The 27661-nt window shown below is 45.6% G+C and overlaps 1 protein-coding gene across 1 annotated transcript in view; it reads left to right on the top strand.

Annotated features, from left to right (window-relative positions):
* Nucleotides 1–27661, top strand: part of NRP2 (neuropilin 2) — a 226014-nt gene that overhangs the window by 97421 nt on the left and 100932 nt on the right. Inside the window, 5 exon segments of the mRNA XM_087706899.1 lie at nucleotides 9057–9238; nucleotides 20993–21006; nucleotides 21008–21224; nucleotides 22256–22411; nucleotides 24969–25138. Coding sequence (XP_087563025.1) covers nucleotides 9057–9238; nucleotides 20993–21006; nucleotides 21008–21224; nucleotides 22256–22411; nucleotides 24969–25138 — 739 coding nt within the window.

Raw genomic sequence — 27661 nt, 5'->3', positions numbered from 1 at the left:
TTGTGTTTTTCCCTCCCCCCTCCTTGGGTTTGTGCGCCGCCCTGACTCCCGCTGGGAATAGGGCGGCGTATAAATAAAATGAACCTCGAACCTCGAACCTCGAAGGAGGTCTTTGCATAATGTGCCTGATAGTGCATAATTTGGCTCACTCTTTGTTCATCTCTCCCAAGAACAACCTATCACTCCATGATGAGGTAGGTTGCAGGGCTTGGAGAAGATCAGTGTAGTTTAGTCCCAGAAAAATAAATACAATATTTAAACCGCATCAATCCAAGTTCACTCCTGACTCGGTCCCTCCCAGACTGAAGCCTCATTAAGATAAGGAACTTCTTCCTCTTCAACTCCCCACCACCGCCACCACCATCTCTGCCAATTTGCCTGCCCTGCACCCTCCTTTTCAAGATGGCAAGCAGCCACATGCATTTGCGTGTGTGCGCGGGAAAGAGAGAGTGAAAAAGAGAGGGAGAAATAATTATATTAATTAGATAGATCAGTGTTTCTCCACCTTGGAGACTTGAAAGTGTGTGGACTTCGACTCCCAGAATTCTGGGAGTTGAAGTCCACATACTTTCAAGTCTTCAAGGTGGAGAAACACTGAGATAGATGATAATGAGATGAGGAGGGAGGGAGGGAGGTTAGGTTAGGTTTATTTAGCTTGTATGCCGCCCTACTCCCGGGAGACCTCAGGGTGGCTAACAATAAGAAGGGAAGGGGGTACAAGAATAAAAACAACAATTAAAAATTCAGCAACAGTCATAACATCGGATGGGCTGGATAATTCAACAGCCCCCGGCCTGCCGGAACAGCCAGGTCTTAGTTGCTTTGCGGAAGGCCGGGAGGGTAGTAAGGGTCCGGATCTCAACGGGGAGATCGTTCCATAGGGCCGGAGCAGCCACAGAGAAGGCCCTCCCCCGGGGAGTCGCCAGCTGGCAGATGGAATCCGGAGGAGGCCTAATCTGTGGGATCTAATAGGTCTTTGGGAGGTGACTGGCAGGAGGAGAGAGAGAAGGGGGGGGGAGAGAGAGAGAGAGAGAGAGAGAGAGAGAGAGAGAGAGAGAGAGAGAGAGAGAGAGAGAGAGAGAGAGAGAGAGAGACCATAACTAGATAGACAGATAGGCAGGCAGATTGACAGATGGATAGAGAGAAAGAGAGAGAGATAGGTAGGCAGGCAGATAGACGGACAGAGAGAGGGAGAGGGAGAGAGGGAGAAGGATACCATAACTAGATAGACAGATAGGCAGGCAGGTAGACAGATGGATAGAGAGAAAGAGATAGGTAGGCAGGCAGATAGACGGACAGAGAGAGGGAGAGGGAGAGAGGGAGAGAGAGATACCATAACTAGATAGGCAGATAGGCAGGCAGATAGACAGACAGACGGATGGATGGATAGAGAGAGAGAGGATATGTATAATTAAGGTGACCAGATGTCCCCAGTGAGCCGCGGCTGGCAGTAACCGCCGCGGCCTAGCCCCCCCCCCCCCCCCCCCGTTAATGGTGTCCCTCTTTACCAATCTGAAAATCTGGTCACCTTAACATAAAGACATGGCTCTGGGGTTGCTTGCCATGCCTCGAAAAGGCCACAATCGCGTCGGCCCAATCTCCAGCCACAGTCTCCATCACCACCTGGCACTCCGAGATCCCTGCTGCCTCGCCATTCACTGCCTCAGCTGGCCTCTGTCATCTTGTTTCTCCTGCTGTTGATGAGGCATGCAAAGCCTGGCTGGGGCTGCTCTATAAAAAGAGATATAAAAGAGAGAGAGAGAGAGAGAGAGAGAGAGAGAGAAGGAGAGAGAGAGAGAGAGAGAGAAGGAGAGAGAGAGAGAGAAGGAGAGAGAGAGAGAGAGAGAGAGAAAAGAAGAAAAGAAACCAGCCCCTGAGCCACAACATGCCAAAATGCCCCTTGGCTATGTTCCTGAGACTTACGGGAGGGGTGGGGGGGTGGGGTGGGGTTGTGCTGCAAAAAAAGGAAGAAAAAAAGCAAAAAGCAGCATGACTCAAGTTCATACTGCAAAGGGGGGATTTTGGCCCACTCTCAGCTCAGGAGCTGCTTCTCTCTACCTCTCTCTCTCTTTTGTAGCACAAAGCCAGTGCCAGCCCAGCTGCCAGGCCTCGCTTGCCCTGTCAGAAGCAGGAGCAAGACAGCTAAGGGCAGCTGGGGCAGCCGAGTGTAAGGTGGCAGGGTGCCAAAAGGGATAGATTATGGGGGGGGGGGGAATAGGCAGCTGAGAAGGGTTGAAGAGCCCCTCTGGTTGTAAGTGTGGAGGAGCTGCCAAGCACCTGAATTTTGATTACGTGACCCCCATGGGCACTGAAGTGACCATTGGGCACCAGTTGTAAATCCCTTTCCTCAGCACTCCCGTAACTTTGAATGGCTGCTGGATGAATCATTGGTAAGTCAAAGGCTACCTATACTGCTTTTTAAAATAATTTCTAAGAAAAAAACCCCAGTTGCAGAGGTGGGTTCCTGCCAGTTCGCACCAGTTCGGTAGAACCGGTTCATCAAATCTACTGAACCGGTTAGAAGAGGTTCCACCAGTGGACCCGGAAAGCAAGCCACACCTACAGAAGAGGTTCCAAACGTTTTTGAAACCCACCACTGACACATACACACACACACACACACACCCAGAGAGAGAGAGACAGAGAAAGAAAGAAAGAAAGAAAGAAAGAAAGAAAGAAAAAGTGAGAGAGAGATGAAAGAAAAAAAAGGAAAAAAGGGACAGAGAGACAAAAGGAAAGAGAGAGAGAGAGAGAGAGAGAGTGAGAGAGAGAGAGTGAGAGAGAGAGAGAGAGAGAGAGAGAGAGAGAGAGAGAGAGAGAACACATGGCTGGCAAGCCACTCCCACCAGGTCACATGGCCAGCAAGCCACTCCCACAAAGGAGGCCACACCCACAGAGTAGGTTCCAACATTTTTTGAAACCCACCACTGCCCAGTTGGATATTTTGTCTTCCTTTTCCAAGAAACCTCACACTATATCATATCTACCTGAGAATAAATTACAATGTTCACTCCAGGGAAATGGTGATTTTTATATACTAGTTTATGAATACTAATTTCAAACAAATTTTATACGCTAGCAGATAAAACACTGGATGGCGCATAGTTCTATTTGTAGCTAAGTGTGGTACTTGATGTCAGAAAGGACACCCTACTGGTTTTACACAGAAGTTGTTCATGTCGAGGTGTAACATTGGACTCTTTCTAAAAAAAGCTATTGCTCTTATATAGCTTTGAGCCTGAAAAAACCCCACAGCCTCCTTTTACATATCCAATCATAGTTTCAAAGTCTAATCCCAGCATTGTTCTAAAACGTAATTTTTGAAAAAAAGATTGTTTCAGAAACGTAAAGGTAGAAAAAAAGCATTACTAACCAGCATTGCTCTATTCAGCTTTCAGTCAGTGAAACTAGCTGTAGGAAGAAATTAAGATATATAAGAAACCAGAATGGTATTGTGGTAATCTAGGAATGGGGAGAGTTAGGAAGCAGTTCTATTTGTAGAAAGCTGGTTGAATGATTAAGACTGGGAAGTAGAGAAACATCTGTCTTACTGATGTACACTGGACCAGCATAATAGATTATAGTTCAGGCCTTTATCCTGTAGTAGAAGAGCCGAGGTGGCACAGTGGTTAGAGTGCAGCACTGCAGGCCACTTCAGCTGACTGCTATCTGCAGTTCAGCGGTTCAAATCTCACCGGCTCGAGGTTGACTCAGCCTTCCATCCTTCTGAGGTAGGTGAAATGAGGACCCAGACTGTGGGGGACAATATGCTGACTCTGTAAACCGCTTAGAGAGGGCTGAAAGCCCTATGAAGCGGTATATAAGTATAACTGCGATTGCTATTGCTAGTACAGGAGTCCCCAATCCCCGGGCCACAGATTGATACTGGTCTGTGGCCTGTTAGGAACCAGGCAGCACGAGTGGTGGGCAGGCGAGTGAAGCTTCACCTGTGCATACAGAGGATCTTAGTAGCATGCAAAATCTCCCCGCCCAGATCCGTGGAAGAATTATTTTCCACAAAATTGTTCCCAGAAAGGGTGGGGACCACTGCTGTAATAGACTGATTTGAGGTGTGTGTTTGTTTGTGTGTGTCTGTGTGTGTGCATGAGAGAGAGAGAGAGAGAGAGAGAGAGAGAGAGAGAGAGAGAGAGAGACAGAGAGACAGAGAGACAGAGAGAGAGAGAGATCTCGAGCATACTAGCTATAATCCAAATAATTTAGAGCTAAGTAATATTCCGATGTGATAGATACTTGCATTATACCTATCTTATAGCTGTAATAGGGAAGGCAACCTTTTGCAGACTAAGTGGTAGACTTAACTGGGGTAGGCAGAATGCCTCACAATGGAGGGGACCAAGTTTAGGAAGGAGTTTTTGGAAAGCTTATTGATTCTTTCACTGTCATGTGCCTTTTTAAAGGCTTTCATTGTGGCGTCCTTCTGCAGCGGTTCTCAGATGTGAAAAGATGCTCTATCCGTGAGAATCAATCCCTTTCTTTCTCCTATGGTGGTTGAAGAAGCAGATTTGTACCAGTACCACCAGCTTCTGCCCTTCTTCTTCCTGCTTTCCAAATAGCACTATCCGTAGCAAGAGTTCTCCCTAGTTGCCTTATTCTGTGTCCTTCAAACACTCTTTGGCTCCCTTCCTAGGTAGGTAAAGCTATTGGCTATTTAAGGCTGGTATTCACTCCCGCCTTTCTCCTTGAAGATACTTGAAGGACGCTTCTTGCCCTTTTCTTTCGACAGGCCGAGGACTGGGTCTTACTCTAAGCCCCAGGATTGCAAGACCTCACTGCAGGAATCCTTCTTAGCGGAGTGTATAGGTTGAGCCTATAGATAGAAGGTATCAGAGCTTCAGGCATCTGTTTTTTGGACTGAAGCCTGATCGACTCCTAGAAAGGAGTGATGTGAAAGACTACTCAGTTAGTCTAAGCTGATAGCACATTGAGTTCCTCTAAGTTTGTGTAGGGTAGCTGTTTGCCTTAAGGGGAAGCAATGAGTCACATGGGAATCATTTCGTGTCCAACATGCTATTTTTTCTTTTCCTTTCAGCTCTTGATTCAGCAATAAAGAGATCTTGTGACAAAGCCTAGCAATGTATCACTTTTCTTTCCTCCTCCTCCTCCCTCCTCCTCTTCCTCCTCCTCCTCCTCCTCCTCCTCCTCCTCCTCCTCCTCCTCCTCCTCCTCTTCTTCTTCAAAGGATAGGGAGAGTGGTAACATGCTGGGTTTTTTTAAACAAGTTAACCCAGTGAAAAATAAATAAAAAGGAAGGGGATGGGCAGTTTCCTGCAAATGTATTCTGTATATGCAGCTACATGGTGGTACAAATTAAGGGGAACGTTCATGTCAGGAATCAGAAGGCTGTTCAAACAAAGCCACCAAAATACTTACAATATACCTGTGGGCGCGCCTTGGTTCTGTGCATGCAGACTGAAGCTGTAATTGTAGTGCTGAAATGCAAGAAAACCATTTCAGGCTTCTCAATCAAGTTTTGCCTTCAAATTTCCGCCTTAAATTTTTTTATATTTTTGAAAAGACAACGTTAGCAATAGCAGTTAGACTTATATACCGCTTCATAGGGCTTTCAGCCCTCTCTAAGCGGTTTACAGAGTCAGCATATCGCCCCCCACAGTCTGGGTCCTCATTTCACCCACCTCGGAAGGATGGAAGGCTGAGTCAACCCTGAGCCGGTGAGATTAGAACTGCCGAACTGCAGATAACAGTCAGCTGAAGTGGCCTGCAGTACTGCACCCTAACCACTGCGCCACCTCGGCTCTCTACGTTGAATGTGATGAGCTTGGACATGGCCTAGGTGAGAGACACGTAGGGAAAGGGATACACATTCAAGGGTAAAACAGGGAAAGAATTGTGAAAAGCATCTACAGAAGAGGGGGGGAAATGGAGTGGGAGAAGGTCTTACATAATGAGATAAGCTATGGGTTTCTACGTTCCTCTTCAGGCCAACTCATTCTACTCTCAAAGCAAGCCACAACTGCTACATCCCCATTGACCTCTGAAGAATCATTTGAAAACCTCTTTGGATTTGTTCATCCGATCCTCTCCTCATTAAACTTAGGCGCCAATCAAAAAACTAGGTGTCACAATGTCTTCTTGATAATCTCATTGCAAGCATCCATGACTGTAGAGATTAATTTGATTCTGCACTTAATAACTGCAGCTAGATTGTTGGTGGCGCAATACTGGAAGAAGGAAGATTTGCCTACAATTCAAGAATGGACATTGAAAGTCATAAATTTAGCCGAGTTGGCTAAAATATCTGCATATCTTAAGGACCACTCAAACGAGAGATATAAACGAGACTGGAAAAAATGGGTCGATTATATACAAAATAAATATGGGACTAAGAAATTCCAGATAGCTTATGATTAAAATCAGGAATGATATAAATTGTTTAAAGTTAGCCTAGCAAGGAGGAGCTAAGTTCAATTTAAAGATGTTATCAATTTTCTATTCTTTTTTCAAATATATTTTAGACTGTTTTTGTTAAAGATTTATACCGTGTATGGGTTCTGGGAAGCTGGGGTAGGGAAGGCTGGGGGGGTTGGGGGGAGGGTGGGAGGGAGGGGTGTATATTAAGCTTGACGAGGGGTGTTAGATTTTAAAGTAATATGATTGCACATGTATACTGTCTTCTCTTATTTTTTCTTTAAACTAAGATACGTTAAGTATATTGAATATGAAAGCATAAATACCATCAACACAGAATGGAGTTTGCTCAGAAGCTGAAATACACTAATGAGAGGAAGAGTGGGAAACAGAGGAGAGAAGAAAGATAGGAAGAGAGGGATAGGAGAGTAAATAAAGTAATATGATTGCACATGTATACTGTCTTCTCTTATTTTCCTTTAAAACTAAGATATGTTAAGTATATTGATATGAAAGCATAAATACCATCAACATAGAATGGAGTTTGCTCAGAAGCTGAAATACACCAATGAGAGGAAGAGTGGGAAACAGGGGAGAGAAGAAAGATAGGAAGAGAGGGATAGGAGAGAGGGTCAGGGGGGAAGATGAGGAGGATAAGGAGGAGTGGTAAGGGGAGAGAGGAGAAGGAGAAATGAAGGGGAAGTAGAGTAGAAAAGGATGATGGAGGGAAGAAAGGAGGTAGGAGAGAGGTAGAAGAAAGAGGTGTATGGAGAGCAGAAGAGCTGATAATGGGTTTTTATCTTTCTGGGCGTTGATGGCAAAAGGAACTGATGTAATTACTACTTAATACAATAGGATATTGGCTATGTAATAGTATACATGTGATTATATGTTATGAAAATGGAAAATAAAAACTTTCTATGGATATGGAAGCATAAATACCATCAACATAGATTGGAGTTTGCTCAGAAGCTGAAATACACTAATGAGAGGAAGAGTGGGAAACAGAGGAGAGAAGAAAGATAGGAAGAGAGGGATAGGAGAGAGGGGAAGAGGGGAAGATGAGGAGGATAAGGAGGAGTGGAATGAAGAGAGAGAAGAAGGAGAAAGGAAGGGGAAGTAGAGTAGGAAAGGATGATGGAGGGAAGAAAGGAGGTAGGAGAGAGGCAGAGAAGAAAGAGATGTATGGAGAGCAGAAGAGCTAATAATGGGTTTTTATCTTTCTGGGCGTTGATGGCAAAAGGAACTGATGTAATTACTACTTAATACAATGGGATATTGGCTATGTAATAGTATACATGTGATTATATGTTATGAAAATGGAAAATAAAAAAGTATATTTTGAAAAGCAAGCATTCATGACTGTCCCAGTGACATTTGAAGAGGGTGGAGCTCTTTGGTTCTCCAGCGCTAACTTCTGGACAGAATTGCAGTTAATCAGAATCACCAAACCCCAGTCATGCCAGCCTCTCAGCCGAAAGGATGCTGTGGTCAGTCGTATGTAGCCATAAGAATAAGAATGTCCTAAGAATAAGCAATGACATTTCCAATCATAGGTCATTGAGGCCTTGAGCAGAGTCTCATATCCCAGCTGAGAGCTCAACTTATGTCTGTGGTTGGTGGCTAATTTATGGGGCAGGTTCTTTGATGAAGGCATGAGCCATCTCTTCATTTTCCACCCACATTGCTCTTCCTTCTTCTTCGTTTTCTAGGTTGGCAATTTATCTGATGAAAGCAAAAGATGAAGTGGAGGCAGGGATGGGCAGACACTAGCAATTTGGGGACAGATAGAAAAACAAGAATAAGCTATTGGCAGACTCCCCTAAATGTGGTCATCCGAACATAACACTAAGAACGGATGACATTTTAAAAGTCATTTTGCCTTATATCCATTCCCTATGAACACATTTATTGTTCAGGGTGATTGAAGGTGCCAGCAGGGGCCCAAAGCCACTGGCTGTAGGGCAGTGTACAAATTTAATTAAAGAAAGAATAAGGAATCCTGGCTCACTATTCCAGATAGGATTCTCATACCATGAAATCTGAAAGACTTCCTGCCTGGCTAATTATAAGAAATATAACCACGTTTGCCCATTAACAAATGCACGAAACGAGTTAAATGAATAACATTTGCACCTAAAAATGAATTTCCTACCCTTATTGTCCCACGCTTCAAATCAGTAAAGATAGAAGCTCAGAATGTAGCAAAACATACATAACATCAAACAATTTTTTTTACGTAAGTAAATGAAAAGGTCAAAAAAATGAGGAACAGTCTTGAGATTTCTGGGTTTTATGTAGCAGGGATGCCATATATTTGATTATCACAGTGAGTCTCAGGGGATCAAAAGTATTTTCAATAAGAGCAGAAATGCAGCTTTTCTGAACGTTGTTGCTGTCAAACTATTTGGAGGGCTTGCAGCGACTTCTGTTCAAGAGAATAATTTGACAATACAATATTGATGATGGAATGCTGCAAGAGTAGATTATATGATTAAAATGTAGTGTATTTGTTGCATCAAGGAACAGGGCCATAGGAAACTGGGTTTGTCACACGGTTGCTATGAGTTAAATATAAAATGCCTGTGAAAATGTAAAAGTATTTCATTTCCCCCGCTTGATTTCTTTCTTAATGTCACTCTTTTGTTTTTCTCTTCTTCCATTGGCAGGTATGATTTTATTGAAATACGGGACGGAGATAATGAAAATGCAGATCTTCTGGGAAAACACTGTGGAAACATTGCTCCACCTACAATCACTTCATCTGGCCCTTCGGTGTATATCAAATTCACCTCAGATTATGCCCGTCAAGGTGCTGGCTTCTCTCTGCGTTATGAGATCTACAAGACTGGTTAGTTTTTATCTGCTTTCCCAACCAAATCCTTAGGCCTCTTCCAGTTGGGGCAATCTTTCTCTCTCTCTCAATCTCTCTCTCTCTCTCTCTCTCTCTCTCTCTCTCTCTCTCTCTATCTATCTATCTATCTATCTATCTATCTCTATCTCTCTCTCTATCTCTCTATCTCTCTATCTCTATCTCTATCTCTATCTCTATCTCTATCTCTATCTCTGTCTGTCTGTCTGTCTGTCTGTCTGTCTGTCTGTCTATCTATCTATCTATCTATCTATCTATCTCTATCTCTATCTCTATCTCTATCTCTATCTCTATCTCTATCTCTATCTCTATCTCTATCTCTCTATCTCTATTTAGAATTTAGAATTTATTAAAATTTATAGGCCGCCCTTTTCCTGAGGGGACTCAGGGCGGCTCACAATCACAAGGGAGGGAAGTGCAACATCAAAAACAAAACAAAATGTGAACAAAGAAAAAATAGTAAAACACAACTTTCGTTCAACAATCAAACACTCGGGCGGGTGAATTAGGAACCTATCCCCAGGCCTGCTGGGAGAGCCAGATCTTGAGGGCTGCGCGGAAGGTCTGGACGGTGGTGAGGGTACGGATCTCAGCGGGGAGATCGTTCCACAGGGTCGGAGCTGCAACAGAAAAGGCTCTCCTCCGTGTGGTCGCCAGTCGGCATTGACTGGCAGATGGGATTCGGAGGAGGCCCAGTCTGTGCGATCGAATTGGTCGAAGGGAGGTAATCGGCAGGAGGCGGTCTCTCAAGTACCCAGATCCACTACCATGGAGTGCTTTAAAGGTGGTCATCAGTACCCTGAAGCGCACCCGGAGACCAACAGGTAGCCAGTGCAGCTCGCGGAGGACAGGTGTAACGTGGGCGAACCGCGGTGCGCCCACTATCACTCGCGCGGCTGCATTCTGGACTAACTGTAGTCGCCGGATGCACTTCAAGGGCAACCCCATGTAGAGCCCATTGCAGTATTCCAGCCTAGAGATCACAAGGGCTCGAGTGACTGTTGTGAGAGCCTCCCGGTCTAGGTAGGGCCGCAACTGGCGGACCAGGCGAACCTGGGCAAATGCCCCCCTGGTCACAGCTGACAGCTGGTGGTCAAAAGTCAGCTGTGGGTCCAGGAGGACTCCTAAGTTGCGGACCCTATCTGAGGGGTGTAAAATTTGACCCCCCAGCCTAAGTGTTGGTACATTCGCCAAATTATTGGGAGGGAAGCACAACAGCCACTCGGTCTTGTCCGGGTTGAGTACCAGTTTGTTAGCGCTCATCCAGTTCCTAACGGCCTCTAGACCCTGGTTCATCACGTCCACCGCTTCATTGAGTTGGCACGGGGCGGACAGATACAGTTGCGTATCGTCCGCATATTGATGGTATTTTATCCCGTGCCTCCGAATGATCTCGCCCAGCGGTTTCATGTAAATGTTAAATAGTAGGGGGGATAAGACCGAACCCTGTGGCACCCCACATGTTAGGGGCCTCAGGGACGATCTCTGCCCCCCGACCAACACCGACTGCGACCTGTCCGAGAGGTAGGAGGAGAACCACTGTAAAACAGTGCCTCCCACTCCCACCTCCCGCAGTCGTCGCAGAAGGATACCATGGTCGATGGTATCGAAAGCCGCTGAGAGGTCAAGGAGAACCAGGATGGATGCATAGCCTCCATCTCTGGCCCTCCAGAGATCATCGGTCAATGCGACCAAAGCGGTTTCTGTGCTGTAACCAGGTCTGAAGCCGGACTGGAAGGGGTCAAGATAACTAGCTTCCTCCAAGGCCCGTTGAAGCTGGAAGGCCACCACCTTCTCAACAACCTTCCCGATAAAGGGGAGGTTGGAGACAGGACGAAAGTTGTTTAAAATGGCTGGATCCAAGGATGGTTTCTTCAGGAGGGGTCTCACCACCGCCGTTTTAAGTACGGCGGGGAAGTGCCCCTCCCGAAGGGAGGCGGTCACGACCGCCTGGATCCAGCCATGTGTCACCTCCCTGCTGTTGGCAACCAGCCAGGAGGGACACGGGTCCAGAATACAGGTGGAGGCACTTACAGCTCGAATGGCCTTGTCCACATCCCCAGAGGCAACATCCTGGAACTCAACCCAGAGATGATTTGCCAAGCGGTCCTCCTGTGTCTCGGCTGGATCTACTGCGGTGGAGTCCAAGTCCGACCGAAACCGAGCTATTTTGTCCGCCAAGAATTGAGCATAGTCCTCAGCCCTACCCTGCAAGGGGTCTCCCGCATCCCTCCTGTTAAGGAGGGAGCGGGTTATCCTAAACAGGGCGGCTGGGCGTGACTCGGCGGACGCAACCAAGGCAGAAATGTATGATCTTTTGGCAGTTCTTAATGCTCGAACGTAGTCCTTGGTGCAGGTGGTTAGAAGTGCTCGGTTTGCCTCGGACTTATCGGACCTCCACTGGTGCTCTAGGCATCTCCTCCGGCGTTTCTTCTCCCGGAGCTCCTCGGTAAACCAAGGGGGCCTCCGGGATCCACTGACCCGGAGGGGCCGTAGTGGCGCAATCCGATCAAGAGACTCCGACGCCGCCGAGTGCCAGGCGGCAACCAGAGTCTCCGCCGAACTGTGGGCGAGAGTATCAGGAATGACCCCAAGCTCTGTCTGGAACCTCAATGGGTCCATAAGTCGCCTGGGGCGGAACCACCTGGTCGGTTCCTCCTCCCTACGGTGGGGGTTTGGCCTCCGGAAGTCAAGCCTCAGTAGGCAATGGTCTGACCACGACAGGGGTATGTTCTCATTACCCCTCAGACCAAGATCACACATCCACTGCTCCGAGAGGAATACGAGGTCGAGCATGTGACCCGCTGCATGGGTTGGGCCCCGAATTACCTGGGTCAAGCCCATGGCTGTCATGGAAGCCATGAACTCCTGCGCCCCATCAGAGCGTTCACCGAGCGATGGCAAATTGAAGTCCCCCAGAACTATAAGCCTGGGGAACTCAACTGCCAGCTCGGCTACTGACTCGAGGAGCGAGGGGAGGGATGCTGCAACGCAGTTGGGAGGCAGGTACGTTAGCAGCAAACCCACTTGACCCTTGAGGTCCAACTTTATCAGCAGGGACTCACACCCGACAAGCTCCGGAGCAGGGACCCTACGAGGTAACAGAGACTCCCGGATTACAATAGCCACACCGCCACCCCTTCCCTGGGCTCTCGGCTGATGAAGCACCTGAAATCCCTCTGGGCACATCTCTACAAGGGGGACTCCTCCTTCTGTGCCCAGCCAGGTTTCAGTAATACATGCCAGGTCTGCCCTCTCGTCAACAATTAAGTCCCGGACGAGGGGAGCCTTGTGAATAACAGACCTGGCATTTAGCAACAGCAGCCTGAGACCAGGGTCCTGGGTACTCGCGCCATCTGGTCTTGGAGTGGGACTCAAAGGGCCGGAAGGAGGGATCTCTGTAATGTAGCGAACCCTCCTTCCCCGGTAATGGCTAGCCCTAAGGTCCCCGCCGTATCTGCCTCTCCCTGTCACGACCGCAATGCTCCGACCCACTCCCGTGGCCGTAGTCCCCCCAATCACCCCGGTACCCCCCGCCTTCCCTAGCAGGTCCTCCGAGCCAAGCATACTCAAACACTCACACAACCAGTCCCCACGTAATTATTAAAATACACAAATGCAACAGTAATAACAATAAAAGTGGGTCACTCACACACTTACATACAATCCCATATACTCAACATACTAAAGATAGAAGAAAAAGGGAGAGAAAAAAGAAGGAAATAAGAAGAATAAAAGTAGCGCAAAATTGTTAAAGTGCGAGTTCAGGGAGAGCCAAATAGTTCTCAGCAGATGGCTCTGCAACAGACAGATTCTGGGAAAATCCAGAAAGTCCAGAGTAGTTGAAGGAAGCAGGGGGCTTTCTCGCATACTGCAGTACCCCCGCTCATCTAATGGTGGCGCTCTCTGAGGCCAGAAGTCCAGGGTGGTATCAGGTAGCAGTGGCCGTGCCAGATGGAAATGCAGTCCAGAAGCCGCGCTCAAAAAAGAGTCAGATGTCGAACAGCAGAAGGCCCTATAGAAGGCCCTGCAGCAGCAGCAACCAGGTGGGGGGGAGAATTCACCGAAAGGAGGGGCCAAGCCGAAGGGAGCGGGAGGAGGGAGTGCCCAGCCGAGCTGGAATGGCAGTAGATGTGAACAGCCTCCCATTCTCTCCCAGTACTGTTCCTGGCTGATCACCTTCTCCATAGGGCGATGGCTAGCCCGGCGTGAATCTCAATCCCTCACAAGGAGCAGCTGAAATGCCAAAGCTGAAAAGAAAGAAACGTCACCCAGCAGCAGGGGGGAGAGGGCGAGGCTCTCTTAGCCAGCAATTAAAGAGGGCCAAAGCTCCCTCAGGCCAAGATTGTAGATTGGCCTCGTTAAGAAGGCGCCGTTACTGTCTATTGTTCATGTGGCGAGGGGGGGGGGCAGCGGGGGGAGCAGCAGAGGAGGGCGGGGGGGGGGGGTGCCCAGCAGTCGCTCGCCAGAAATTATCAGGCCACTGGAGCAGGCTCCTTCAGCCTCCCTCCAGATGAAAACGCCGCTCTCCCCGATAGAAACGCTGCCTGTTGACTGAGAAACCACCATCCGCGGGGGGGGGGGGGGAAACGCCGCCCGAAGGCCGTCCCACGCTGTCCAACACCGCCGAGGCTCGTCCAAGACTGTCTCTGCCTTCCTCGCTCCACGCCACCTAGAAACGTTGCCTATCGGCTGCCTCTCTCTGCCTCTCTCGGTCCACGCCAGCAAGAAACGCTGCCTGTCAGCTGAAAAGCCACCATCCACCGGGGGGGGGGGGGGAACGGCGCCCGAAGGCTGTCCCACGTTGTTCAACACCGCCGAGGCTTGTCCCAGGACGCCCAAGAATGTCTTTCCAGCAGGCAGCCCTCCGGACGCTCTGGATTCCTCTCTCCCAAAGCCTTCCGTTTGGGAGGTCCAGCGGTCGGTAAAAGCACAGACTGGGTATTTTCTCTCTATCTCTATCTCTATCTCTATCATCTCTATCTCTATCTCTATCTCTATCTCTATCTCTATCTCTATCTCTATCTCTATCTCTATCTCTATCTCTATCTCTATCTCTATCTCTATCTCTATCTCTATCTCTATCTCTATCTCTATCATCTCTATCTCTATCTCTATCTCTATCTCTATCTCTATCTCTATCTCGAAGAGCCGAGATGGCGCAGTGGTTAGGGTGCAGTACTGCAGGCCACTTCAGCTGACTGTTATCTGCAGTTCAGCGGTTCTAATCTCACCGGCTCAAGGTTGACTCAGCCTTCCATCCTTCCGAGGTGGGTGAAATGAGGACCCAGACTGTGGGGGCGATATGCTGACTCTGTAAACCACTTAGAGAGGGCTGAAAGCCCTACGAAGTGGTATATAAGTCTAACTGCTATTGCTATCGCTCTCTCTCTCTCTCTCTCTCTCTCTCTCTCTCTCTCCTTTGTCTCTGTCTGTCTGTCTGTCTTTCTGCCTGTCTCTCTCCCTCTCTTAATGTATGCTGTATGAACAGTAAACCACTACTTTGAAATGATATATTCACCTTAACTCATACCTGTAGGATGCTTTTGAGCTGCTCTTAACTATGAAACAGCCTTGCAAATTTGTACTTCTACTCCCCAGTAAAGCAAGGGAAAATTTGCTAATAGACTTATTGCTGGCAGGATGTTGAACAGCCTTTGTTGGGTTCCTTCTTGGAAATTCAGAAGTCCTGTCCAGCTGAACTATTTCTAGATTTCAACTGTTCTGAGGAAGAGGTAATGACTCTACTGCCCTTTGAGTTTCTTCAGGAAGGTGTTGATGACTTGCCAGGCTTGGGAAAACTGTTCTTAGAATTGTCAATCTTCTCGTATGAGGATGTCCTTATTAAACCTCACATTCATCTTGCCTTAGTTCTTCTCCCCTTACCAAATCTATTTCATCAACATTTTCAAAAAAGTGAAGTATTTCATGGCATATTGACAGGATATTTTGGTTTCTAAAGGAAAGCAGCTTCTTCATTAAGTGATCTAATTTACTCTAGAATTACAAAGAGCGTATGTGTATATCTATATCTATATCTATCTATATCTATATCTATATCTATATCTATCTCTATCTCTATCTCTATCTCTATCTCTATCTCTATCTCTATCTCTATCTCTATCTCTATCTCTATCTCTATCTCTATCTCTATCTCTATCTCTATCTCTATCTATCCCTATACCTATACCTATACCTATACCTATACCTATACCTATACCTATACCTATACCTATACCTATACCTAATCTAATCTATCTATCTATCTATCTATCTATCTATCTATCTATCTATCTATCTATCTATCTATCTATCTATCTATCTATCTATCTATCTATATGATTTTTACAACCCCTGGTAAGCCCCAATTATGGGAGGAAGCTAACTGCTTCCATCATCTGTCAATCGGCTCGTCACAAGAGTCCATCACGACAGAAACCCAATGTTTTTTACTGTTGCCTTTGTTATATTTGTGGTTTTTTTTATTTGTGCTGATAAATAAATAAAGGGAGACTAGTATAGATCTATTTCAAGCTATTTAGCTGTCATCAGCTAGCCATACCCTTACTGGGATTTGAACCTGGGCTATAAACATAGAACATTGAACATAGCCCAGGTTCGAATCCCAGTAAGGGTATGGCTAGCTGATGAGAGCTAAATAGCTTGAAATAGATCTATACTAGTCTCCCTTTATTTATTTATCAGCACAAATAAAACACACACACACACACACACACACACACACACACACACACACACATATATTTGAAGTGTCATATAGAAAGAAAGCTTGTTCAAATCAAGGCTGACCAAGAATGGTTCTCTCTTCCCATCCTGCTAAAAATAAGCTGTGAGGAACTGAAAAAGGGCAAGAGGCAAACAGCATTTCTTGTCATGCCCAGAAATCTTAATGAATTTTGGAAGCATGTAGAGATTTTACAGATGTGGGAGACTTCAGATAGATTATGCACATTAACCTATGGCGGCACATTTCATACTGTATCAGGAAAGAGGTTGACATGACTTCCAGAGCTGAATTTTAGTGATTTTGGTAGAGGGAGTGCTAGATTTCCAGAACATAGAGAATAAATACTATCCAAAAAGCCAATATCACAAAATCTCAAACTCTGGCAAAAGTAAGTTGTTTTGCAAAAGGAATAGATCTTAACACAGAAATGATCCTTGAATTGGAAAATAATTTTAGTCCATCTTTACTTGCTTGGAGTTATTGCTTCAGCCTTGTTTAGTAAGCAAGTTGCCCTAATTATCGTCTTTGTACAGTTGTCTATGCAGTTCAATACATTTTGGGGCAGAGGTGATCTGGCGATGCTATTCAAAACCATGGTGAAATTCAATTTTTTTTTGGTTCTGAGGGCGTGGCTTGGTGGGCATGGCTTTTTTTGGGGGGGTGTCATGTGACCGAGTGGGCATGGCCAACTTTACATCACTCATGGCAATGCACCAAGCCATGCCCGTCAAGCCACGCCCACAGAACCAACAGAAAAGTTTGGCCAGCCAAGTCTTCTAGCGTTCAACGTGGCTGCTTCTCGCCTCCTTCTCATGTGTGCATGAGCCCGAGAAGGAGGAGAAAAGCAGCCACATTGAATGCTGCGTCAGAGAGAAGCCGAATTTTTCTTCCCCCCTTCACAGTGGAGCTGCTCAGAAGGCAGATCTGTCCCTTTAGGTTCTCCCCTCCTTCCCGGGATTGTACCTTAAAGACCGTGTACCTCAGTGGTGCGCTTCAAAAATTGTTCGAACCTACTCTGTGGGTGTGGCCTCCTTTGTGGGAGTGGCTTGCCGCCCATGTGACCGGATGGGAGTGGCTTGCCACCCATGTGACCGGATATGAAGATGCCGATGACGCTTGTCAGAACCACCTTAAATTACCTCTCACACAGCACTGGCATGCATAAGAATAGGATGTAAACTTGTTTTTTAAAAGGCATCTTTGGTTTGCGTTAAAACAACTTCAACACACGCAATGTTCTGATTGCACCACAAACGCAGCAGTCATCCTTACCTTTCACAGAGGCACTGAGTTTTATAAATATGAGCATGATAGTGTAGAATAATCCTATCCAAGGACCAGTGGTGGGTTTCAAAAATTGTTCGAACCTACTCTGTGGGTGTGGCCTCCTTTGTGGGAGTGGCTTGCCGCCCATGTGACCAGATGGGAGTGGCTTGCCACCCATGTGACCGGATATGAAGATGCCGACGACGCTTGTCAGAACCACCTTAAATTACCTCACACACAGCACTGGCATGCATAAGAATAGGATGTAAACTTGTTTTTTGAAAGGCATCTTTGGTTTGCGTTAAAACAACTTCAACACACGCAATGTTCTGATTGCACCACAAACGCAGAAGTCATCCTTACCTTTCACAGAGGCACTGAGTTTTATAAATAGGAGCATGATAGTGTAGAATAATCATATCCAAGGACCAGTGGTGGGTTTCAAAACATTTTTGGAACCTCTTCTGTAGGTGTGGCCTGCTTTCCGGGTCCACTGGTGGAACCTCTTCTAACCGGTTCGGTAGATTTGACGAACCGGTTCTACCGAATAGGTGCGAACTGGTAGGAACCCACCTCTGATGTACCTTAAAAACGGCTGCCTTCTGAGCATCTCTGCTGTGATGCCATCCCTCCGGCTGTGCGCCCCATTGCCTGCTGGTGCCCCTCATGCCAGACCTGGCCAGGAGAACAGCAGTAGCCAGAGGGATGGCATTGCAGTGGAGCTGCTCAGAGGGCAGCCAAAAACAACTGCCGACAGCTGGAGGCTTCTTGGCCCAAAAGGCAGCTGAACCTTGCCAGTGGGCAGGTGTGGGCGGGGTCAACCAGGGGTGAACCAGTCCGTACTGGTTGAATTTCACCCCTGATTCCAAACCTTCACAAGTGAAATGTGGTCTAATTATCTTCAAAGAAACTTCAAAATCTTCAGTTTTGGAGATAATCACTAATAAAAAGCTGCTCAGCAAATATTGTTAGAATTCAATTCAGATTTATGAAACCACTTTAATTTAGGGGTCAATTAAAAGTGTGCTCTTGTGAAGTTCTGGAAGGCTTAGCTCCTACATCAAGGAGACCTGTGTTCTCCTGGCAATTTTCTTCTTCACTCTGAATTCCCTTTCTATGTAAAATGCAGACTACTCTGGAAAAAAACAACACCTCTGCCTCAATTGTCCATGGCTGAAATTTGAATTTCCGTCTGCAGACTCCTCAGTATATTTGAAGGGGGAGACAAAATGCACTTTTACTCTTCATGTAATGGTTTCTGATAGCTATTAATGGAATTGTTTGATCAGACCTGACAAGGCTTCGAAGATCTGTTTATAAATGGGGAGATATTTCTTAGAGAAAGTGCAAAGTTGGAATACAAAATGGATTTATTAGTTTAAGATTAAAATATGACTTTCTGATAGCTCTTAATTAATAGATTTTTGCTGATTGCAACCGAATTATGAGGTTTTTACAATCTCATTATTGTTAAGGAATAAGGTGTGAGAAAAAGATATTTTTAACTGAAATATTAGAGAAGGTGTTAAGTTACTGAAGTTATTTCTACTTGTCTCGAGGGAGGAGGAATCATATTTTATATATTTTTTATTTTTTATTTGTTTTTTCTATCTCTGCACTTCTCTTTTTAATGTTGGAAGAAATATCCTTCTGGGTTCAGTTCCAAGTGGGGAGAAAGACACTCAATTCATGGAAGTTGCTTGGAAAGAAGGTTTATTGATGAACAGGATCACATGGCTTGAGATCCTGGGCACATGGGTGAGAGAGATATTTATACCCTGTGTTGGGCTTTGAATTTGAGCTTGCATTCTGATTGGTTGTCAGGCTCTTAATGGGGCCATGCAGAGGTAACTTTGTAGGTTTTGAGTCCCAAGCTTGGTTGAGCCTTGCTGGGTGATGTAACCTTCCCCAGGTGCCATGTGAGGAGTTCTGTTGCTAGATGGGTAGAGGGCTAATCCTACCTGTTGGATCTTGGGTGAGGGCATTTGCTTATGAATAGTCCTAGCCATCTCTTTATCTCAAGTGCTGACATCTGCTGTGGGCTATTGAGGAGGGTGGGGGGCTATTAAGGTGAGTCTGCTTCCTGCCTAAAAAAACATGTTTCTCCATTTCTCATCCAGCGAAATATAATACCCTGCCTTTTTAATATTTCCTAGAATATTTCATTCTTCTAGGAGAGGGGTGCGTGCTAACTTCCTACATTGTGTTTTTTCTTAGTTTTCATTCGCCCTGAGTCTTCCGGGAATAGGGCAGCGTACAAGCTAAATAAAACTCTAAACTCTAAACTCATTATCCTTTATAAACTTTATAAAAAAAGAAATTATTAGAATCATAGCTTCATTTGGTAATGAGGAGCCGAAGTGGCGCAGTGGTTAAATGCAGCACTGCAGGCTACTTCAGCTGACTGCAGTTCTGCAGTTCGGCTGTTCAAATCTCACCAGCTCAGGGTTGACTCAGCCTTCCATCCTTCCGAGGTGGGTAAAATGAGGACCCGGATTGTTGTTGGGGGCAATATGCTGACTCTGTAAACCGCTTAGAGAGGGCTGAAAACCCTATGAAGCTGTATATAAGTCTAACTGCTATTGCTATTGCTATTGCTATATTGGTCAGTAGTGGGGAAATGTTAACATATTCCCGAAAGTTCTGTATATGTTTAATGCTGCAGAGTACCACCCTTTAAAATTGACTCCCCCCCTCCCCTCCACAATATAATACATAAGTATAATGTTCAAAACACGCTCCCAAACTTCGTTGGTCAGTAATGTTAACAGATTTGACGATTTGCTTTCAGATGCCTGAATCGGGGCTGTTGAATTAAAATTCATTTGGTCTAGCTATCCACTGAATTCTTACTTGTTTTGCATGGGGTTTGATTTAAACATATTTCCATAAGCTTCTTTGCTCCTGCGTATTTAAGCCCAGCCCTGTTTCTTTAAGGGAAGCAGAAGCCGGTGCAAATTGTTAGAACGGTCGTGGGAATTGTCTTAACGTTTCCTTGGAAAAGCCAATGGCGAAAGAGTCACCTTCTGCTCCAGTTGTGGAACCAGAGGGGCTTGTAACGTTCTCTGCCCACTCCCCTCATCTTAGTGACCCGAAGCCTAGAGAATTCAATTGTCGATTGTCTGTTCTCTACAGAGCGATGGCCTTAATGCAATCACGGCTTGGAGAGAATGCAGCTTCATTCTCCCTAAGGCACCTTGGCGTTGCAAAAAATAGAAAGCACTTAGCTGCTGAGGCACAATGAGGGCCAGTGTTGGGGGGGTCATCCCTAAATAAATGGTAATATTGTCCCCACGGCTGGCAGTTAGAAAGGCATTCCTTGAGGGTAGAAATAACTGGCATTTCAGTTTTGATGATTACCGTGGAGGAAGGGAGAAAGGCATCTCTGTTTCTCTTCTCTCCAGAGCCCTTCGCACATGTCCTTCCTTTCCCAAGCAGTCATTGTTGAAGATGTGCCATTTTTTTTCAAGGCTTAAGCTTGAAAAGTCTGCAGGTGTTGTTTCCCTGAGAATTGCCACTTGGATGGAAAATGGAAATGGGGACAGTGATATTAATAATTAATACGCTTGCGAGGCGGGAGCAATTTTCTGCATGAGGGAATTAAGTGCTTAAAAAGAATGCTTATGAATAACATAGCACAGCGCCGGCTACCGTAAAGGGAAGAGGCTGGGGATGAGGTTAATACTGGGCCTTGGCCTTCTTCTCTCTCTCTTCTGTAGGCTCCGAAGATTGTTTCTAGAAACTTCACCAGTTCAAACGGCACCATTGAATCGCCAGGCTTCCCTGATAAGTATCCCCACAATTTGGACTGCGCCTTCACCATCATGGCCAAGCCGAAAATGGAGATTGTCCTTCAGTTTTTAACGTTCGACCTCGAGCACGACCCCCTGCAAGTCGGAGAGGGAGATTGTAAATATGATTGGCTGGACATCTGGGATGGTATTCCTCAAGGTAAGGACTGAAGGATGCCCTCTCAGGGTTTACTCCTCTGGATGGCCAACGGCAAGCAAACAATTCACTTTTAAGACTGAAGAATTCCGTGACAGTTCACAAATTGCTAATATTGTCGTTGCCTTGTGCAATCTCATTTATTGTTGCTTTGTTCTTAGAAAGGAATTAACTCCGAAGGGAAATTAAATCTCTTCTTTTGTCTCTTACACTTGAATCTCTGCCTTTCTGAGTTGGGGCAAGAGTGAAAATCACTTTAGAGAAGAGTAACCTGATTTATATGCCCTAATTAGATGAGAAATTGAAATCTTTGGATTCCTGAAGAATCCTGAACTTCTAGTTAGGAAAAAAAAGGACATTTTTTAAAAAAAAAGAAAAATCTTACACTTATTTGCTTGCAGCAAAGTTCTGCATATAACTATCACAACAGTTTTTGTGGAAAAGGGGTTGAAAAATATTCTCCATTAACACATCATTTGTGATTTACATGTCAGGGAAGCAATGCATGTGTTAAAAACATAAATAGCTCCAAATTAGTCTTTTCACAAGTACAGAAATTCCTGTTTGTTTTCTGTGAATATCTGTCAGGGCGTGAGTGTGGGGGGACTGAACAGATACACAATAGATACGTTATTGTGTAGTCATATGCCTTTTCTTCTCAGATGTCAAATTGTGATCAGTAGGATTAAATTCCGGGTAAGTTCCATAGTTATTTATCTTAAATCGCTCATCGATTCGGATGCAGTTTGAAATTTTAAAAGCTGTCCTATTAAGTTTGGTGAACCCACGTTGAAGGTAGGCATTTTTAGGCAACTCATATGAAATGCAAAAGTTTATTTATTTCAATACTTGCCTATAAATCTGCCAATCTGTGGCGTAATACATATTAAGGCTCCTGTTTAAAAATGTTTCATTTTATCTGGTTGAGATATTTTATTCCTTCAACTGTCTATCCCGTCATCTTTTCCAACCAAAGAGAGAGAACATGCCTATGAGAGGGTAAATAGTGTTTTTTTCTTTCATGTCTTCTGCAGTTGGGCCCTTGATTGGCAGGTACTGTGGCACTAAAACTCTTTCGGAGATCCACTCGACTACCGGCATCCTATCACTCACATTCCACACAGATTTGGCCGTGGCGAAAGATGGCTTTTCTGCTCGCTATTATTTGGTCCAGCAGGAGGCGCCAGAGAGTAAGTTGGCAAGTTGCTCAGTCTGAGTATTTTCAAGCATTGTTCTAGACCTACAGCGTAGTTAGAATATTTTTGGATATCTTTGCTTATTTAGAGGGGAGAAGTAACATTTCAATAAGTTTAGCACTGATAGCTGAGATTTGTTTATGTTTATGTTTATGTTTATTGGAATTTGTAGGCCGCCCTTTTCCCTGAGGGGACTCAGGGCGGCTCACATAAACTAGGAAGGGGGGGAATACAGACAACAAAATAGAGACAAATACTAAAATGGTAAGCAACATACATTCATCATTCGGGAGGGGTCAAAATTTGGAATTTGAATTTCATTAGACCCCCTTAAGTTTGCTTTTTTTTTAATGACATTTTGTCCTTCCACCCCAAATGGTGAGATATTGAAACCAAGATCCAAGCTTCAGTGCCTGTATTTGAAAGTGCTGTAGAAATTCTAACCACAATGTAGCAATAGCAATAGCAGTTAGACTTATGTACCGCTTCCTAGGGCTTTCAGCCCTCTCTAAGCGGTTTACAGAGTCAGCATATCGCCCCCACAGTCTGGGTCCTCATTTCACCCACCTCGGAAGGATGGAAGGCTGAGTCAACCTTGAGCCGGTGAGATTAGAACCACCGAACTACAGCTAGCAGTCAGCTGAAGTGGCCTGCAGTACTGCACTCTAACCACTGAGCCACCTCGGCTCTAAAATGTAAAATCTCAATTTTTTTATTTTCAAAATCAGGAAGTTTAGACTTAGGCTTAACTGTTTTGGATAGGATGGCACTTGAAACTATGTTTAGAATTCATGAATTGGAATGCTTGCAGTGTTTCCAATTGTTTCTCTTGTCTTTTGTAAGATCTCAGCTCTTCTTCATATGTGTGATATTCTATTGCTCCTGTGATATGCTTAGAAAATGAAAACACAACATGGAACTTATAGTTCTCTTAAATGCAAGGCTTCTGTATGTTCTAAGATAAATGTGAACATTGCCACTAGCTACAGCTAAGCCAGTCCTGTTAGGAAAACTAAGGCCTCAAACAGAATTTGCTTGGAATTGGAGAGCCAGGAGACTATCTGGTTGCCTTACAACGTAATAACATAGGCTCTTATTGGATATCATGAATAAATATGATAGGGACAGGGATGGGTTCCTGCCAGTTCTAACCTCTTCTATAGAAGAAGTTCCACAAATCTACAGTGCCGTTTAGAACCGGTTCCAGCTCCCTCCCCCCCGCCCGTCCGCACATCATCAAGATGAAGAGCGAGAGGAGGAATTCTGGGAGTTGAAGTCCACAAGTCTTAAAGCTGTCAAGTTTGAACACCCCTGGGGTTTTTTTTTCCTAAAGGGTTAGGGGTGCAAGGGTCTTGTAACTTGACAGCTTTAAGACATGCACACTTCAATGCCAGAGTTCCTGAGCCAACATGACTGGAGGAGGAATTCTGGGAGTTGAAGTCCACAAGTCTTAAAGCTGCCTTGTAACTTGACAGCTTTAAGACTTGCGTGCTTCAAATGCCAGAGTTCCTGAGCCAACATTTTGGTTGCTAAGCAAGAGCGTTGTTAAGTGAGTTTCACCATATTTTACAAGTTGGCCGCACCCACCCAGTCACATGGCCGACAAGCCACTCCCACCCAGTCACCTGGCTGGCAAGCCACTTCCACACCTACAGAAGAGGTTCTAAAAAAATTTGAAACCCACCACTGGATAGGGATCACAAATTTGGAGGCCCCTGGGCACTCAAAGGAGGGCTATTCTCAGAACTCACTGCTGTTTTCCCTGTACAGCCCAGGGCCTCGTTTGTCTAAATCAAGTGGGAGATCAGTCTGGCAGGATTCCTGCTGTGCCTGAACAAGCTAACTGATAGATTGCAGCTGTGTGTGTTTGTATCAGAACCCTGTCAACTTGCTTTTTTTTTCCTCTGTTTGGACAACAACTATTAGCTTGTCCAAGCAGAACAAGAGCAAATGCATTCTTGCTGTTCTTGGAATGTTCTTGGACAGATCAACGGCTGGCCAGAAAGGGTGGGAAATTCAACCTATTGGAGGTTCTCAGAATGGGCATCAAAGATGGAGACCTCTGGAAGGCCCACAGCTTTTATTCTTATCCTTAGAGCCCCACCCCCTCCACAAAGACACAGGAAAACTATAATCAATTATAAAGACTTTCACAGTATTTATTTCCCTTGCAAAGTGCAAAATTCCCAGATTTTCACGCAAACTTCTGTAGTTTTCTCTCTGCGGGAGTTGTACCACAATTGAAAATGGATGAGGACCCGGATTGTTGTTGGGGGCAATATGCTGACTCTGTAAACCGCTTAGAGAGGGCTGAAAGCCCTATGAAGCGGTATATAAGTCTAACTGCTATTTCATTGGGCCCTGTACTCTTTCTTCTGAATGCCGATATTTAATTTATGGATCTGTAGGGGTAATTCTGTAATTCAGAAGCCATGAACAATTTGTTTTGAAAGGATGTTGGGAGGCAGTTGGTGCCAACGATTCATTTTGGAGTGGAACCCACAGTTCTGTAGAAGAGTTTCTCTTTAGTGTCATACTCTACCTATTCTAGATTTCCAATGCAACAGTCCACTGGGAATGGAATCTGGCCGGATCTCCAATGAGCAAATCACAGCTTCCTCTACGTACTCTGATGGCAGATGGACTCCGCAACAGAGCCGGCTCAACAGTGATGATAACGGGTGGACTCCTAATGTGGATAGCAACAAAGAGTTCCTGCAGGTATTTTCAGTTTCTTTCACAATAAGGTAAAAGCATAAATTCCCCTTGCAGATAGGTGCTAGTCATTCCCAATTCTAGGGAACGGTGCTCATCTCCATTTCGTTTTAGTATATTTTATTTTCATTTTCATACACTCACATGTATACACCATACAGTATTAAACAATAATTGCATCAATTCCTCTTGTCGACAATGCCCCAGAAAATAAAAGCCCAATATACCTCTTCCGTTCTCCATACACCTCTTTCTTCCACCACCCTCCAACTTTCTATCTTCCCTCCATCATCCCCCTCTACCCTACTTCCCCTCGCCCTCTACCACTCCTCTCTCCAGATCCGCTCCCCCCCTTCCTTTTTGCCTTCCCCCCCACCCTCTCTCCCATCCCTCTCTACCCATCTTTCTTCTTTCCTACTCCTCCTCCCCTCGGTGTATTTCCACTATATGTTAATGTATTTGGCTTATCCTATTTTTAAAGAAAAATTAGAGAAAAACAGTATACATGTGAAGTCACATTGCATTGAGAGCTAACACATCGTGTCTAGCCTAATATATATCCCTCCCTCCCTCCCTCCCTCCTCTCTCCTCCTCCCCTCCCCCCCGAGTTCCCAGAACCCGTACACGGTATAGATTTTTAACAAACACAGTCTAGCTCATCTCTGTTTCAAAGCCGAAGAGCCAATGTTGTCTGAAGATATCTCCATGGTCTTGTGGCCGGCATGACATAAGAGCCAAGGTGGCGCAGTGGTTAAATGCAGCACTGCAGGCTACTGCTAGATCAGCAGTTCAGCGGTTCAAATCTCACCGGCTCAGGGTTGACTCAGCCTTCCATCCTTCCGAGGTGGGTAAAATGAGGACCCAGATTGTTGGGGGCAATATGCTGACTCTCTGTAAACCGCTTAGAGAGGGCTGAAAGCCCTATGAAGCGGTATATAAGTCTACTGCTATTGCTATTGCTATGACTCAACGCCGAAGGCACACAGAACGCTGTTCCCTTCCCACCAAAGGTGGTCCCTATTTTTCTACTTGCATTTTTACATGCTTTCGAACTGCTAGGTTGGCAGAAGCTGGGACAAGTAACGGGAGCTCTCTGTTACGCGGCACTAGGGATTCGAACCGCTGAACTGCTGACCTTTCTGATCGACAATCTCAGCATCTTAACCACCGAGCCACCGCGTCCCTTTCACAATAGCTTAAAGTAAATAACACCTATACCATTTAGAAAGATTGGGAAGCTATAGTATCAGTCCGAGGTGGCGCAGTGGTTAAATGCAGCACTGCAGGCTACTTCAGCTGACTGCAGTTCTGCAGTTCAGCGGTTCAAATCTCACCGGCTCAGGGTTGACTCAGCCTTCCATCCTTCCGAGGTGGGTAAAATGAGGACCCAGATTGTTGGGGGCAATATGCTGACTCTCTGTAAACCGCTTAGAGAGGCCTGAAAGGCCTATGAAGCGGTATATAAGTCTACTGCTATTGCTATTGTTGTTGGGGGCAATATGCTGACTCTGTAAAACCGCTTAGAGAGGGCTGAAAGCCCTACGAAGCGGTATATAAGTCTAACTGCTATTGCTATTGCTGTTCCTGCCAATTACCATAGTCTCCAATCAAATTTGTAAAAACCAGAGTCCTCAGCTGGCATCCTTTCCTTTAAAAATTCCTCTGGATTTTATTCTTCCATTTGCTGAGAAACATAACACGCCATGGCTAGGACTGTCCCCTCAACCTTTATGTTCTCCCGCTTCCCACAACTCATGGGTGTATTTTATCCTTGAACCAAATGGATTATCATGCTGTTAAATCGACCTTAGAACATGAGCATTGTGGGGGCCTCTGTTGCTCTTACTGCAAACGGAGAGCTGTGAAGAAGGCTTGAACTGTTGTTTGGGGAAGGGTGCGTGACTCTCTTGTCCTCATGAACTGTTGGGGCTGTTAACATTCCTGCAGAAGTTCTTGGCTTGACCTGGTGCCCCCTGAACTTTAATGGGCTTTCCAGAGGCCAGAGAGGGAGAGGGAAAGAGCAGGGGGGAACGCATGCTGCCACTTATCAGCCTTGTTGATTCTGCAGTGATCTAAAAGAGGGAGACTTTCTCATGTGTGTTGAACCCGGTATAACTAGAATAATATTATCCTTCTGGGGGGGATTGCAATGTTCAACAAATGGAAACTTCAGTAAGAGTGTGTGAAAACAATGCTTTAACAGGGCCTACATCGAACCCACAGATGGTGGCAAAATTGGTGATTGCAGTGGGAAGTACTAGAAGGAACTTGCCATTGGAGAGAGAGAGAGAGGTCCTCATTAGTTATAGATGCCCAGTTCTAAGTTGCTGGAGTGGCATGTTGACCTGTGAGACTGCCTACTGCCACATACCTCCCAACGGCCGCTAAGATCCCACAGATTGGGTCTCCTTCGGATGCCGTCAGCCAGACAGTGTCGGCTGGTGGGCCCCGGAGGAGAGCCTTCTCTGTGGCTGCTCCGGCCCTTTGGAACCAGCTACCCCCAGAGATCCGGACCTTACCCACTCTCAT

This window comes from Thamnophis sirtalis, unplaced genomic scaffold (assembly GCF_051295495.1).
Source record: "Thamnophis sirtalis isolate CommonGarterSnake01/CBP01778 unplaced genomic scaffold, rThaSir2_p1.2 scaffold_1, whole genome shotgun sequence".
Taxonomy (NCBI): Eukaryota; Metazoa; Chordata; class Lepidosauria; order Squamata; family Natricidae; genus Thamnophis; species Thamnophis sirtalis.
The sequence above is the reverse complement of the archived record's forward strand: the minus strand, read 5'-3'. Positions and strand labels throughout refer to the sequence as shown.